The following is a 13,587-nucleotide window of genomic DNA, read 5'->3' as shown; positions in this document are numbered from 1 at the left end:
GTCAAAGTTACATTTCTGTAATGCTTTCCTATGAAAAGATATACTCAAAAATCTGCAAAACCGTGAGGGGTGTATTCATTTTCGTGATATACTGTAGCCTTTTTCATGAAAACTCCACCAAATGATAAACACCATCAAATTCTAAGCATTCATTATGACTGGGAAATTGCATTTCTCATACATGAAAAGGAGGATCTTCTCCATTGTCAGCCATTTTGAATTTACAGAAATAGACATTTTTAGCTGCAAAACTTACTTAACTTTGGTCATACAAGATATTAGTTAATTACTTCGTGAGTATTCATGAAAAGACCAAATTTGGCAGTAGACAGCACCGTTTCAATTAGCAGCATAGTTGCAATACCCACTCTGGCCACCATCCTACACAGTGCACCTTTAAGTCACGGTCTGTGTTGAAATATTCCCCTGTTTTTCTGTCCGCAGTACTCGTCAGAGGAGGAAGAAGTCGACCTGGCCACGGCCCTGACTGGATTCCAGACCAAGCAGAGGAAGGTTCTAGAACCCGTGGACCACCAGAAGATCCAGTACGAGCCGTACCGCAAGAACTTCTACGTGGAGGTCCCAGAACTGGCCAAAATGACACCCGAGGGTAGGCTGTGCTATTATAAATATAAAAAACAGGCATAGGTATAAAATGCCATTTTATGAAGTTATTTGTCCTATCGGTATTTGGTAAAATTAGCATAGTCACAAGAGCATCTCCTCTTAGCGCTGTCTGATAGCCCATTTCCATTCATGCATCCCTCCCTTTTAGATGAAACACTTTTGGCTCTTGGGCTAAAATAATTCTGCTGATTTATTACTGAGAACCAGAAAATGTAGTTGCTGGCTGTTGTTGTGAAATGAGTTTTGAGGTTGTGATTTTTATATGTTTCATGCAGAGGTGAATGAGTACCGTCTTGATCTTGAGGGTATTACGGTGAAGGGAAAAGGCTGCCCCAAGCCCATCAAGACCTGGGTGCAGTGTGGCACCTCCAAGAAGGTCTTCAATGCTCTCAAGAAGTAAGTACACTCACTTACAATTCTACCAAGCCAATGCTTTCTGCGCTCGCCCACACACAACCCCAAGGGGTGCAGTATGTGAACATTCTTGTCCTCCATAAAAGTTCTCTGGTATACTCTTCTTTTCACTTCCCTTTTTACCAGATACCTGCAATGTATCCTGTAAGAATGAGTAACTGTGCAAGTGTGTGTGTATGCACGTAGCTGCATATCAGTGCAATGACAAGTGTTTGTTTTGTAACTTGTAAATGATTCATGGTGGCTTTCCAATTTCCTGTTTCGCAAGAGATGTGATTATTGCGTATTATTTTCTTTCTCCACACAGACACAGCTATGAGAAGCCCACCCCGATTCAGGCGCAGGCTATCCCAGCGATCATGTCTGGGCGAGATATGATTGGCATCGCCAAAACAGGGAGTGGGAAGACCATCGCATTCCTCCTGCCCATGTTCCGCCACATCATGGACCAGAGGCCCCTGGAGGAGGGAGAGGGCCCTCTTGGTAATAAGCCTGCCTGGCCAACAGTTGGATTGTCTTTTTAATGATGATTATTATGAACTGTGTCGCAGTGTTAGGCTTTAGCCACCAGGTGGTGCCATTGTGTATTGTCAAAAGCTAGAGGTCTGTTTTTTTTTTAAGCATCACAGACGAAGGGTGTGTAGGTATATTAAAATGAATGAACATCTTGTAAAGTCTGTTGTGGTAATGATTCCAGACTTTTTTTTTTTTTACTTCACTTAATCTGTAATCTGCACTTCACAAGTTCTCTATAACAAACTATTTTACCTTGCATTGTGTTTTCTCTAGCGGTCATCATGACGCCCACCCGAGAGCTGGCACTGCAGATCACCAAAGAGTGCAAGAAGTTCTCCAAGCCTCTTGGACTGCGAGTGGTGTGCGTGTACGGGGGAACAGGCATCAGTGAGCAGGTACCCTCCTTCAGTCACATATTTATTTTTATCAACCAGGCTGGACGGTGAGAGAAACGGGAAATTACCTCAAACTTGGGTCCCCGGCATAATGTTGCGGCACACTGGCCCACTGAGCCATGTCACATTGAACATATAATTTGTTCTCCCGTGTCATCAAATTAAAGCAGCCTTTCAACTAATCATTATTTCTTGACTGAGATGTATAATATTGATGGATCTACAATAAAAAAAAACATTAGTCCTCTCCTATCAAGAACCATGTATATATTTGTTGTATTTCATCCAGAACTGATGTCTTGGACAGACACTGAAACCATAAGCAACCCTCTAGCAACCTGTTGGAGATAAACACAATTTTTGATGTAAAGTAGTCTGGATTTCCTATCGCTCATATTTCCAAAATACAGTACTGGCCCAAGTGTAGTTTCATTTTAGTTCATTTATTAGTTGTTAATTTGGCTATTTTTTTGTGTTCCTGCTGTGTCCAGATTGCTGAGCTGAAGAGGGGGGCGGAGATCATTGTGTGTACTCCCGGGAGGATGATTGACATGTTGGGAGCCAATAGCGGTAAGCTATGCTATGTCTACCTTCTGTGTGTGTGTGCGAGTGTGTGTGTGTGTGTGTCATAAGTGGAAGTTAAGTATTGTGTTGGCTACAAGTGGACTGTGAATCTGTGCACATTTAAAACTTTAGTGAGTTCACGTGTTAGGTGTTAACTTAGTAAAATCTATGTCAGGGAAGCAAAGATGTTTGTATTAGCATTGATAGCAGTGTACGCAGCAGATTATTTGCACGGCACATGTTCTCTGTTATTGTTATTATTATTATTATTATTAAATGCGTTGAAACCCGTACCACTTTACTAAACTTTCCGTTATTATCTGACCACTTTGGAAACGTCACCTGACCAGTAGCCTTTCGAAGTGCCTGAAGAGTATCCCCGCCAGAGGTAGGTGGAGACACTTGTGAAAAAGAGGCTCAGTGGCCTTCAAAGCCTCTTAAGTTCACTCCCTGGAAGACAGCTACTGTATCAATTCCGGGTTTAGTAGAAAAGAGCTAAGTGCTGTGGTAAGCAGTTGAAGATGCCTTTTGAATGACAGCTGACATGTGTTTTGTCAAACAAAAAAATCCAATGGCTAACAACTTAACTCTTTTGAATAACGATGACCTTGATGACCTTGATTCTTCACAAACAAATTCTGTGTATAGGACACTGTTAAGAGACGGCGTTGTTCTATCTTCCACACATGCGAGGTAATCTGTGATATGTTTTTCTTCGTAGGTGACAAGGGCGATGAGAATAAGGGTTGAGGTGTGGGCCCATCTCTGTAATGTGTGATGTGGCTGTTTGTGTCCGTTTTACAGGTTCCACATGTCGCTGAGATGGTACGCAAAGAGTAAACAAGGATTTTTAAAAAGGGACAATTTGCCTTTATTGTTTTGTTTGTTCTAGTCTAGTAGATTCACTGTGTGAGAAGTGTACTAGCTGGTCATAATCTGTGCGTCGAAGGCTGTATCTCAAAGTCAAGGATCCTGGCCTTGCTAGGACGTGAAACGCCCAGTGATTGGATACTCTTTGGTGAACTCCAAAGAGTATCCAATCACTGGGCGTTTCACGTCCTAGCAAGGCCAGGATCCTTGACTTCCAGATACAGCCAATGTGTGCCCTGGATCAGTGATGGGTAACCTGGATTCATTAGCTACAATCCAGTGCCACATTTTTCAAATGGCATGGTTTTACCTGTCCAATTAAACCAGGGAATTACCTGGTTGAATCGAACTAGTAAAACCATGTTATTTTTCAATATGTGGGACTGGATATCAACCAATGAATACAGGTTGCCTATCACTGCCCTAGGTGATGAATGAATTTTGTTGTAGAATTCTTAATGTACAGTATGCATCTTACGTAAGGAAAGTTAATTTTGTTCTGTCGCTAAACTTAGTTTGTGTGTGTATGTGTGTTTACACCCCCTAGGCCGAGTCACAAACCTGCGCAGGGTCACGTATGTGGTGGTGGATGAAGCTGACAGGATGTTCGACATGGGCTTTGAGCCACAGGTAAAAACAGCCTTCAAGCACTTTTTTAAACTTGTATGACAATTACAGCACTACACGCTTCATCAAAACTTGGTGGACACTGGGCCTACTTCAGGCAACTCCTGCAGGGTGTATGCAGGGTTGTAAAAAGTATTAAATTTAAATTTAATGGCATTAAAAGTTGTAAATTTCCTCAAAAGGTATTATTTTTGGAAAAACAAGGTATTTTTTTTTTAGTTACACCATTTTGATACAAAAAAATCTTTGTTTATTCACCGTTTATCACAGCTTTTTCATACACCAGTGATTCGCGCAACACTAGCCACCTGACCTAGTTCATAGCAGAGTCGTGCCGTAGGTCTATGCCGTAGAAAGCAGACTGTTGAACAGTATGGCCTACTCTGGAATCGCACTGCTCCCTTTCGGTCGTCAAAAGTGTAATGTAATGTTAATGTTAAGAAATTACAAAAGATGTCTTGTCAATACTGGCATCGGAATGTCGTGATGCTTGTAAAAACAATCTAAAGGTAGTGAAAAAAGGGTATTAAATGGTAGTAAATTTGACTTCAAGTTTGGTGTATATACCCTGCTCCTGCATATCTTTAACTTTATGAATTTGACACCTAGTTGTCTCGTATGCAAGAGTTGCTAGAAGTTGGCCCAGCGCAAACCAAGTTTTGAAGAAGGGATGTTTGTCTGATTCATTCTAAGGAGAGCGCTCAGCCTTCACTTCATATTGGGCAAACTTCAGGAGCTGTTGAAAACCTGTAAAGTACCATTGAATATTGAATTTCAGACTGGTACCAAAATTGGATAATTGGCTTAGTTAAGGCGTTGACGGCATTTTTAAGAAACAATGAAGCATTTTGGGCTGAATTGTTAATGCTCTGTTTGTGTTTTTACTATTACCATCATATAATGACATTCATTTGAAAAAATCTACCCAGATTCAGGTCCAGGTAGAGAATTTCTGAGGCATTCAAGGTTACGATTTCTACCCAGCGTCTAATTTTATGATAATGTATTTTTTATATCCATCATACATTCTTAAATGAATATTAATACACAACTTGTCTGTTGCTGTGCAGGTATTCGTATTGTGATAAAAAAATAATAATGAAATTGTCTGTTGCTTGGCAGGTGATGCGTATTGTGGATAATGTGCGTCCGGATCGTCAGACGGTGATGTTCTCGGCCACGTTTCCGCGTGCCATGGAAGCCCTGGCCAGACGCATCCTCACCAAACCCATTGAGGTGCAGGTGGGGGGCAGGAGCGTTGTCTGCTCCGACGTGGAACAGCACGTGGTAAGGAGATATGGTAACACTTTATTTTAGGGATACATCTATTAGCACTAATACATACAATGTTATTGCCTGCATAAGTAACTTGTAAGGCATGTACTAAGCAAACGCTAGGGCCTACTAGGTCCTTACTAAGGTTAAATTGGTAATAAATCCCTTATTGTGCATGAACAAGACATTTGCGAATACATGCCTAACAAATGTTTGCTTTTGCTTTGTACATGCCTTTCAAGTTACTTATACAGGAACATTGTATGTATTAGTGCTAATAGATGTATCCCTAAAATAAAGTGTTACCGGAGATATCTATCTATTTATCTGTCTTAAGGAGGATGATTTTTTACATTAACGCATGTATTCATGGTGTTGTCAGATTGTGATCGAGGAAGATACATGTTCATTAATATCGATGATGACATTAATTTTGTACAATACAATAAAATGTATTATTGTGTTGTATAAGTATATTGTAAGTGCTCGATTGTGATTTAGGATAAGGTTAAGGATAGAGGATACAGTCTTAATGTACTGTACTGCATGTATTTGTGTACTGTACTGCATAGACAAAACATCATTGGTGTAGTCAGATCGTGATGGAGGAGGATGACTGCTCTATTCCTGTACTGTACTATGAGTACTTATCCAACTTTACTGTTGTTGTCACACTGTAATGGAGGTTACAACATTTTTTGTTTAAATTGTGTTCTTGTTGTTCAGATTGTGATTGAGGAGGATAAGAAGTTCCTGAAGCTGCTGGAGATCCTGGGCCACTACCAGGAGAAGGGCTCCGTCATCATCTTTGTGGACAAGCAGGAGCATGCTGATGGGCTCCTGAAGGACCTCATGAAGGCATCATACCCCTGCTTGTCTCTACACGGAGGTACACAGCACACACATGCATAGAGACACGCATGCGCACACACACACACACACACACACACACACACACACACACACACACACACACACACACACACACACACACACACCAATACAATACACCAATATGAATATACTGAAAGGCCTGGTGAAGGCATCATACCCCTGCATGTCTCTACACGGAGGTACACAGCACACACATGCATAGAGACACACACACACACACACACACACACACACCAATACAATACACCAATATGATTACAGGTATATGAATATACTGAAAGGCCTGATGAAGGCATCATACCTCCCGTCAGGGCCACTGACAGCTTTGGCTGGGTCCGGGACAAAGAAATGGCCCCCAACCCAATACATACAACCCTGGCCAAGGTACCCCTTTGTCCCCCCCTGTCGGCTTGCCAGCATACCATTTCCCAGGCTAGCATCCACACACACACACACAGACTCACACACACTCACACACACACACACACACACACACACACACACACACAGACGGCCAGCTTCCTGAAATACCTCATGAAGGCCAGCTGTCCATGCATGTCAATGCACAGAGGTACAAAACACACGCTAAGGCCGGCAATATGGAGAATTTTTCTTTCAATTTCCCCTTTTAAAAAAAATCAAACAGTGCTTTGCGGTGTTACAGATGTGTACCCAAGTAAGATAACCGTTTTACCAAAGTTTATCCTATGTGGCTTTTACAACAAGACTTAGCTTCAGTCTCACGATATTGCCCACCCCAAATGCACACACAGACACACAGACACACAGACACACAGACACACAGACACACAGACACACAGACACACAGACACACAGACACACAGACACACAGACACACAGACCACATGAATTCAGCCTCCTGAAAGACCTGATGAAGTCATCATACCCCTGCATGCCACGTCACCGAGGTACACACAACAACACACACACACACACACACACACACACACACACACACTCCAATAGCCATACATGCTGACCACCTCCTGAAAGACCCCTGCATGGAGGTACACAAAATACACACACGCACGCACAATCAGAACCCAGGCAGGCATAAACTATTTCTATCAACTACTGTTTCATATTTTTCTCTCTCTCGGTCCTTCTTCTTTTCCTAACACCCCCAAACCTAGTCTCTTTTTCCCGTACTTTCACATTCTTTTCCATAGCATGCAGTTAGCTGCTAAAAGGCTGTGATGATCTGCTTGCTGAAATTGCATAATGACAGGCCATTACACCTTTACACCGCTTGTCCTAAACAGACAAAGGAGCCCCTTATTTTTCTCTGTGCTTCACCTCAGTATCTGAAATATCTGATCGAAATGATGGCTTTAAGTAGTGCGCACCCTAGGGTGTAATATGCGTGACCCAGGTGTTCGATAGCTATCATCATTACTGCGTCATTCAGCACCTTTGCTCTGCGTAATGATGAGGCATTGCAAGCTTGGATTTGACAGTAACAAGAGCAATCAGAGATAGCAACATGTGTGTTTGTGTTTGTGTTTGTGTTTGTGTCTGTGTGTGTGGCGCCCCCAAGAGGCATCAGAAAATATTGCAAGTGGACAGGCAGGAAGGCAGGCGGACAGTGTTATTGCAATATGGCATTTATCCATTTTGGAACATTATGGAAATTCACATTTTGTTTTGGCCATTGCATTGCAAAATGCATTTTATGTAGGTTTAAAAATTATGTTCTCAAACTATTGGAATGGCAAGAATTCATTCATAGATGATGGGATGTCTGAACAGTCATTTCCGATAATACAATGGAAAAGTAAAAAAAAAAAAAAAGGCACTTGTGTCATTTTGCAACAAAACTCTTCCTATGTAAACGCTAAAGCATGCACCACTTTATAATCCCTGTTACTGCAATCAGACATGTGTAGATGTAAGATGGAAAATGTACAGCCTTCATTGGGGCACACATGCACAAAAAGCCAAAGCGATTTGCTTGGGTCATGAGGGCGTTTTTCAGCTTGCAGATTGTATTGCATGACCAAAAACAGTGTAGTTGTAGTCTGTACAGACTCAGGTCATTGATCCCGGCTTAGTAATCACTCCATGAAATTGGATCGTGCAGCGTTATTCTTGGCACTCAGGTCAGCACTCAGCACCCCGAAATGTTTGGCACAGAAACGACTAATGCATTTCCCAAAGCAACATCGATGTGTTCTCTCTCTCTCTCTCTCTCTCTCTCTCTCTCTCTCTCTCTCTCTCTCTCTCTCTCTCTCTCTCTCTCTGCAACCTTTCAGACCTTTTTCTATAAAGGGAGTTTTTCCCTTGCCCACTTTGCTCCCACGGGGGATGCTGAATTGATTATTTTGCATACCTCAACATCTGGCAAAGCTGGGTTGATGTGAGACTGTTAAAAGCACTTTGGGCATCATGGGGGTTTGACATTACAAAATATTGACCTCTTTTTGTGGCAGATGTCAGGTGCTGCAACCCCAGTTAATGCCACTATTGTATTAATTAATTAATTAATACTTGCAAATTCATGTACAATCCATGAATATGCTTTTTTTGATGACACAGTAAAAACAAGCAAAACTAGAAATGCTCTCAGAGAGTGCAGCCCTCCGCCGAGTACGTTTGACTATGTTTCACCCTAATTTGTTTCAAGTCTTTCTGCTTTGTTTTTGTTGAGTAAGAAACTGGAATGTCAAAATTCACCCTTTCCTGCAATGGTGTAGTATCTTTAAAAAAACAATCCTGGATCCGCATTGTGATCCAGATCATCTACAAAATTGTATCACTTGTTCCCTTTGTCATTTCCAACAACTCCACAAAAATTCATCCAAATCCATTCATGACTTTTTGAGTTATCCTGCTGATAGACAAACGGTCAGACAAACCAAACACGACCAAAAACATAACCTCCTTGGCGGAGGTAAAAAAAAAAAAATCACACTGTAGTGGCATTATCTGTGATCACACCACTCTGATGTCTTCTGGTAAAAAAAACCCTGTTAATTACCCATGATTGTATGAACTGTTATACCAATGCAGTTTCTATTATTATACCCCTCAAAGTTTGAAACACAATATGACTGCATTTTTTGTGCACCCAATCTTGACTATTAGGTACATGTGGTTTGGAGGCCTCAAATGGCTAAGAGAGGACTAACTTTATGGATTTAAACTCGTGATTTTTCTTAACTTCCTCCCTCTGACCTCCTCTACCAGGCATCGGTTAGTACCACCAAGATGGCACCATTGTTGTTGTTATTGTTAAACTCCTCCCTCTCAACCCCAGGCATCGACCAGTACGACCGAGACAGCATCATAAACGACTTCAAGAGTGGCGCGTGTCGTCTGATGGTGGCCACGTCTGTGGCAGCGCGAGGCCTGGACGTCAAGCAGCTCATCCTGGTGGTCAACTACAACTGCCCCAACCACTACGAAGACTACGTCCACAGAGTGGGACGCACGGGCCGAGCAGGGAACAAGGTAGGTGCTGCAGAGACATGTCGCATGCCTGTCTTTCTCTTTCTCTTTCAACACTGAACTAACCACTGCGAAGACTATGTCCACGTAGTGAGATGCACTGAATGCACAGGGAAACAAGGTAAGGCTCAGAACATGCTCTCTCTCTTTATGTCTCTCTGTCTCTCTCTCTCTCTCTCTCTCTCTCTCTCTCTCTCTCTCTCTCTCTCTCTGTATGTCTGGTACTAGTGAAGCATCTGACAAAGTTGATTTGACCTTTTGTGTGTGCGCTATTCAAGGATATACATTTTTGAAAAGGATTAGGACAGCTAAAAGGATAGGACGGATATTGTGTAATTTCCTTTCATGTTTCTCATGTTCTGTTCATGTTATTCATGTTCTGTGGTTTGGTTTTATGTAAAAATGTGTGTGATCCATTGATTGATGCAAAGTCCATATGATTTTTTATATTTTGTGTATTCAACAGTGATTGTGCAATTCGCTCCGTGTGTATACTGTTTTTCAGGGCTTTTCGTATACGTTCATCACGAGTGAACAGTCTCGCTACGCAGGTGACATCATCAAGGCTCTGGAACTCTCCGGCTCTAAAGTTCCACCTGACCTGGAAAGACTTTGGGGCTCCTTTAAAGACCAACAGAAGGCGGTAAGTTTCATCAAAGATGTTCAATATCGTCACAAAAATAAATCATACCACGTGTCACCAATGCAACAAAGTGGGATCAAGTCCGGTCCCTTAAATGTGTGCGACTTTTCATTGAACTCCATATATTCTCCAGTCTCCTATTCATCTATTGGTCTCCTAAAGGGGCATAGGATTGCAGCTTAGAACCTTATGCAACATGGATTTTGGAAGAAATACCTCGTCTATTGTCTCTGGTTTCATTCTCTACTTGATAACCCATAAAAGGCAAAGCATGTTAATTAAACTTTGTGTCAGCCATGACTCTGGGGAGGACGACGCATAAAGTTTGCAAGCATTAGTCATCATCATTTGATAGCATGAAGAAGATGGCAGTATTGAAAAGTTAAACACCTGATATTGCAGATCATGGATGGATTTATATTAATGAGACTTCTTTAGCTGACCTGACGACCCGGAAATGAACATCTTTCAAGCTCCAAAAAGAAGTCCCATGTAACATACAACTCGGCTATTACTTGCTTAACACTTAACTCTTCACTAAGATGTCCTGGATGCGTAAGGATCTTCCAACTCACAACCTCACCTAACCGTATGTTTTGTATGTGTTGCATTTGTCTAGGAAGGGAAGGCCATCAAGGCCAGCAGCGGCTTCTCTGGAAAGGGCTTCAAGTTTGACGAGACGGAGCAGGCGCTGGCCAACGAGCGCAAGAAGCTGCAGAAGGCGGCCCTGGGGCTTCAGGACTCCGATGAGGAGGATGCGGCACTCGATGTGAGTAGAATACTTCATTGTAGTAGTAGTAGTAGCAGTAGTCGCAGTAGCAGTAGCAGTAGTCGCAGTAGATGTGTGCACATCACAGTGGCACAGGTGCTGGACAAAATAAAATAACTGAAGTAAAGGATGAATGTCCGCAACACTGTTAATGCTCCCAGTATTTATGTGCCAATAATTCTGGGAGCATTAACAGTGTTGCAGACATTCATTCTTTACTTCATGTTTGTAGACGCAGACATCAGGACGGTGCATCCGCAGCTAATGCCACTATTTTATGGATTACATGATTTTTTAATTTGTTTGTTTTCAGTGCATTATCTAAGAAGCATATTCATTATATGTACATTAGGGTGCATCAGTTGCCCCCTATGAAAAGATATCGCCTTGGCCCTTTAGTACAAATGTTCTACACCCAGTAAAAACACACTGTGTAAATTATTTTGAAATTTGGATGAAGTCTACCGGGGCCACCAGCCCCATGAAAATAGAAAATAATAGTGATAGTCAGAATATTGGAATAGAAATGGACATTTTGCTGCATAAAGCTACCCAATAAAAAACATATTGTCTCAGCTCTGTGATAAAAATGTTCTATGCACAGTAAAATCACTCTGTGTAAAATATTTAGAAATTTGGATGAAGTCTACCGGGGCCACCAGCCCCATGAAAATAGAAAATAATGGTGATAGTCAAAATCTTGGATAGAAACAGGGCTGGACTGGCCATCTGGCATGGCGGGCATTTCCCGGTGAGCCCCGCACCCTCGTGGGCCCCCATTTTTTAATTTTTTACATTACTGAAAATAGGGGCCCATGAGGGTGCGGGGCCCATGGGTGAGTCAGTTCTCCGGCACTAATAATAATGAGGGGGCCCCCTTAAATCCAAATGTGCCCGGGCCCTATTTTTCGCCCAGTCCAGCCCTGAATAGAAATGGACATTTTGCTGCATAAAGCTACCCAATAAAAACATATTGCCTCAGCTGTGTGATAAAAAAAATGTTCTATGCTCAGTAAAATCACTGTGGAAAATGTGTTGAAATTTAGATTAATTCTACTGGGTCCACCAGGCCCATGAAAATACAAAACAATGGTGATAGTGATGGGCAACCTGGATTCCAAAGTCCAGTGCCACATATTCCAAATATAGGCAATATAATGAACCAGCTGACCCACTGTCAGTATCAAGGAAGAGATTGCGAAGTTGTATGACTTTTGTGTGCTTCACCTGTGGGCCTACAGGATTGTACAGGTAGCTGTTAATACCTGGTGGAGCATCTGTACTAAAGCTGTGAATGCTCCTTGGAATGACTTGTGTTTTTTTTTTTAAGAAATCCCTGCAGTAGTTCAATAGAGTACATACAATACAACTGTATGTGATGTTGGAAAGAGTGGCTTCCCAAAACCTGTACTTAAGTGGCTTCTAGGTATGTCATGGGTATCACCAGGTCCAGAGTCCATTGCCAAGGGCCTCTCAGGTAAGTTATGGTACTCATCTGATGGAGTAAAGTGAAATACTACCACAGGCGATGGGATAAAGAAGTAATGGCACTCTTCAATACAGTTGTATTGACTGCTTTGTAGCCTAGGCGTTCCAAGGAACATTCACAGCTTTAGTACAGATGTTCATCCATGAATTGTAGGCCCACAGGTGAAACACACAAATATAACAGTCATGCAGCTTTGCAATCTCTTGCTTGATACTAGCAGTGGTCCAAGGCAGCAAGGAATTGATATTGTGTTGCAAAAGAGCAAATTTGCCTAAATATAGCAGTTTGACCATCCGTCTGTCCTGAGACTGAAGTCTGTGTAAGTGGATCAACTGAATACACAACCTGCTTAGATATTCCTTCTGTTTGTGCTCCCAACACAGGTGATCTCACTAATTACCTCATCAACCTGGCTCAAGTGGTAATTAGGCTCAGCTGGTTCATTATATTGGCTGGGGCAAATGTGTCATGCGGTTTGTCCACCTCTGTTTTAAGACAATGGCAAACCTAGATTCAAAAGCTACAATCCAGTGCCACAGATTTCAAATTACCTGGTTTTACCTGTCCAATTGCCCAAACTGGAAAGGTAGAACTAGTTATGTCATTTGGAATATGTGGCACTGGACTTCAGCTTTGGAATCCAGGTTGCCCATCACCATCACCATTATTTTGCATTTTCATGGGCCTGGTGGACCCGGTAGAATTCATCTAAATTTCAACATATTTTACACAGAGTGATTTTACTGTGCATAGAACATTTTTATCACAGAGCTGAGACAATATGTTTTTTATTGGGTAGCTTTATGCAGCAAAATGCCCATTTCTATTCTAAGATTCTGACTATCACCATTATTTTCTATTTTCATGGGGCTGGTGGCCCCGGTAGACTTCATCCAAATTTTAAAATATTTTACACAGTGTGTTTTTACTGGGTGTAGAACATTTTTACTATAGGGCCAAGGTAATATCTTTTCATAGGGGGCATCTGATGCACCCTATTGTACATCCATCATTCATTAATCTTTGTTTAATATAT

The 13,587-nt window shown here is 41.8% G+C and overlaps 1 protein-coding gene across 2 annotated transcripts in view; it reads left to right on the top strand.

The window, feature by feature from the left end:
• The window catches only part of ddx46 (DEAD (Asp-Glu-Ala-Asp) box polypeptide 46), a 30,282-nt gene that overhangs the window by 8,875 nt on the left and 7,820 nt on the right, over positions 1-13,587 (top strand). For both annotated transcript variants that reach the window (XM_063203074.1, XM_063203075.1), the window contains exons 8-18: positions 445-610; positions 903-1,023; positions 1,349-1,524; positions 1,831-1,952; positions 2,444-2,522; positions 3,934-4,016; positions 5,136-5,300; positions 6,015-6,177; positions 9,460-9,653; positions 10,156-10,293; positions 10,913-11,062. In XM_063203074.1, coding sequence (XP_063059144.1) covers positions 445-610; positions 903-1,023; positions 1,349-1,524; positions 1,831-1,952; positions 2,444-2,522; positions 3,934-4,016; positions 5,136-5,300; positions 6,015-6,177; positions 9,460-9,653; positions 10,156-10,293; positions 10,913-11,062 — 1,557 coding nt within the window. The remainder of the gene's footprint in view (positions 1-444; positions 611-902; positions 1,024-1,348; positions 1,525-1,830; positions 1,953-2,443; positions 2,523-3,933; positions 4,017-5,135; positions 5,301-6,014; positions 6,178-9,459; positions 9,654-10,155; positions 10,294-10,912; positions 11,063-13,587) is intronic.

This window comes from Engraulis encrasicolus, chromosome 7, assembly GCF_034702125.1.
Source record: "Engraulis encrasicolus isolate BLACKSEA-1 chromosome 7, IST_EnEncr_1.0, whole genome shotgun sequence".
Lineage (NCBI taxonomy): Eukaryota > Metazoa > Chordata > Actinopteri > Clupeiformes > Engraulidae > Engraulis > Engraulis encrasicolus.
Note: the sequence above shows the minus strand (reverse complement) of the source record. Positions and strands in the feature narration are given on the sequence as shown.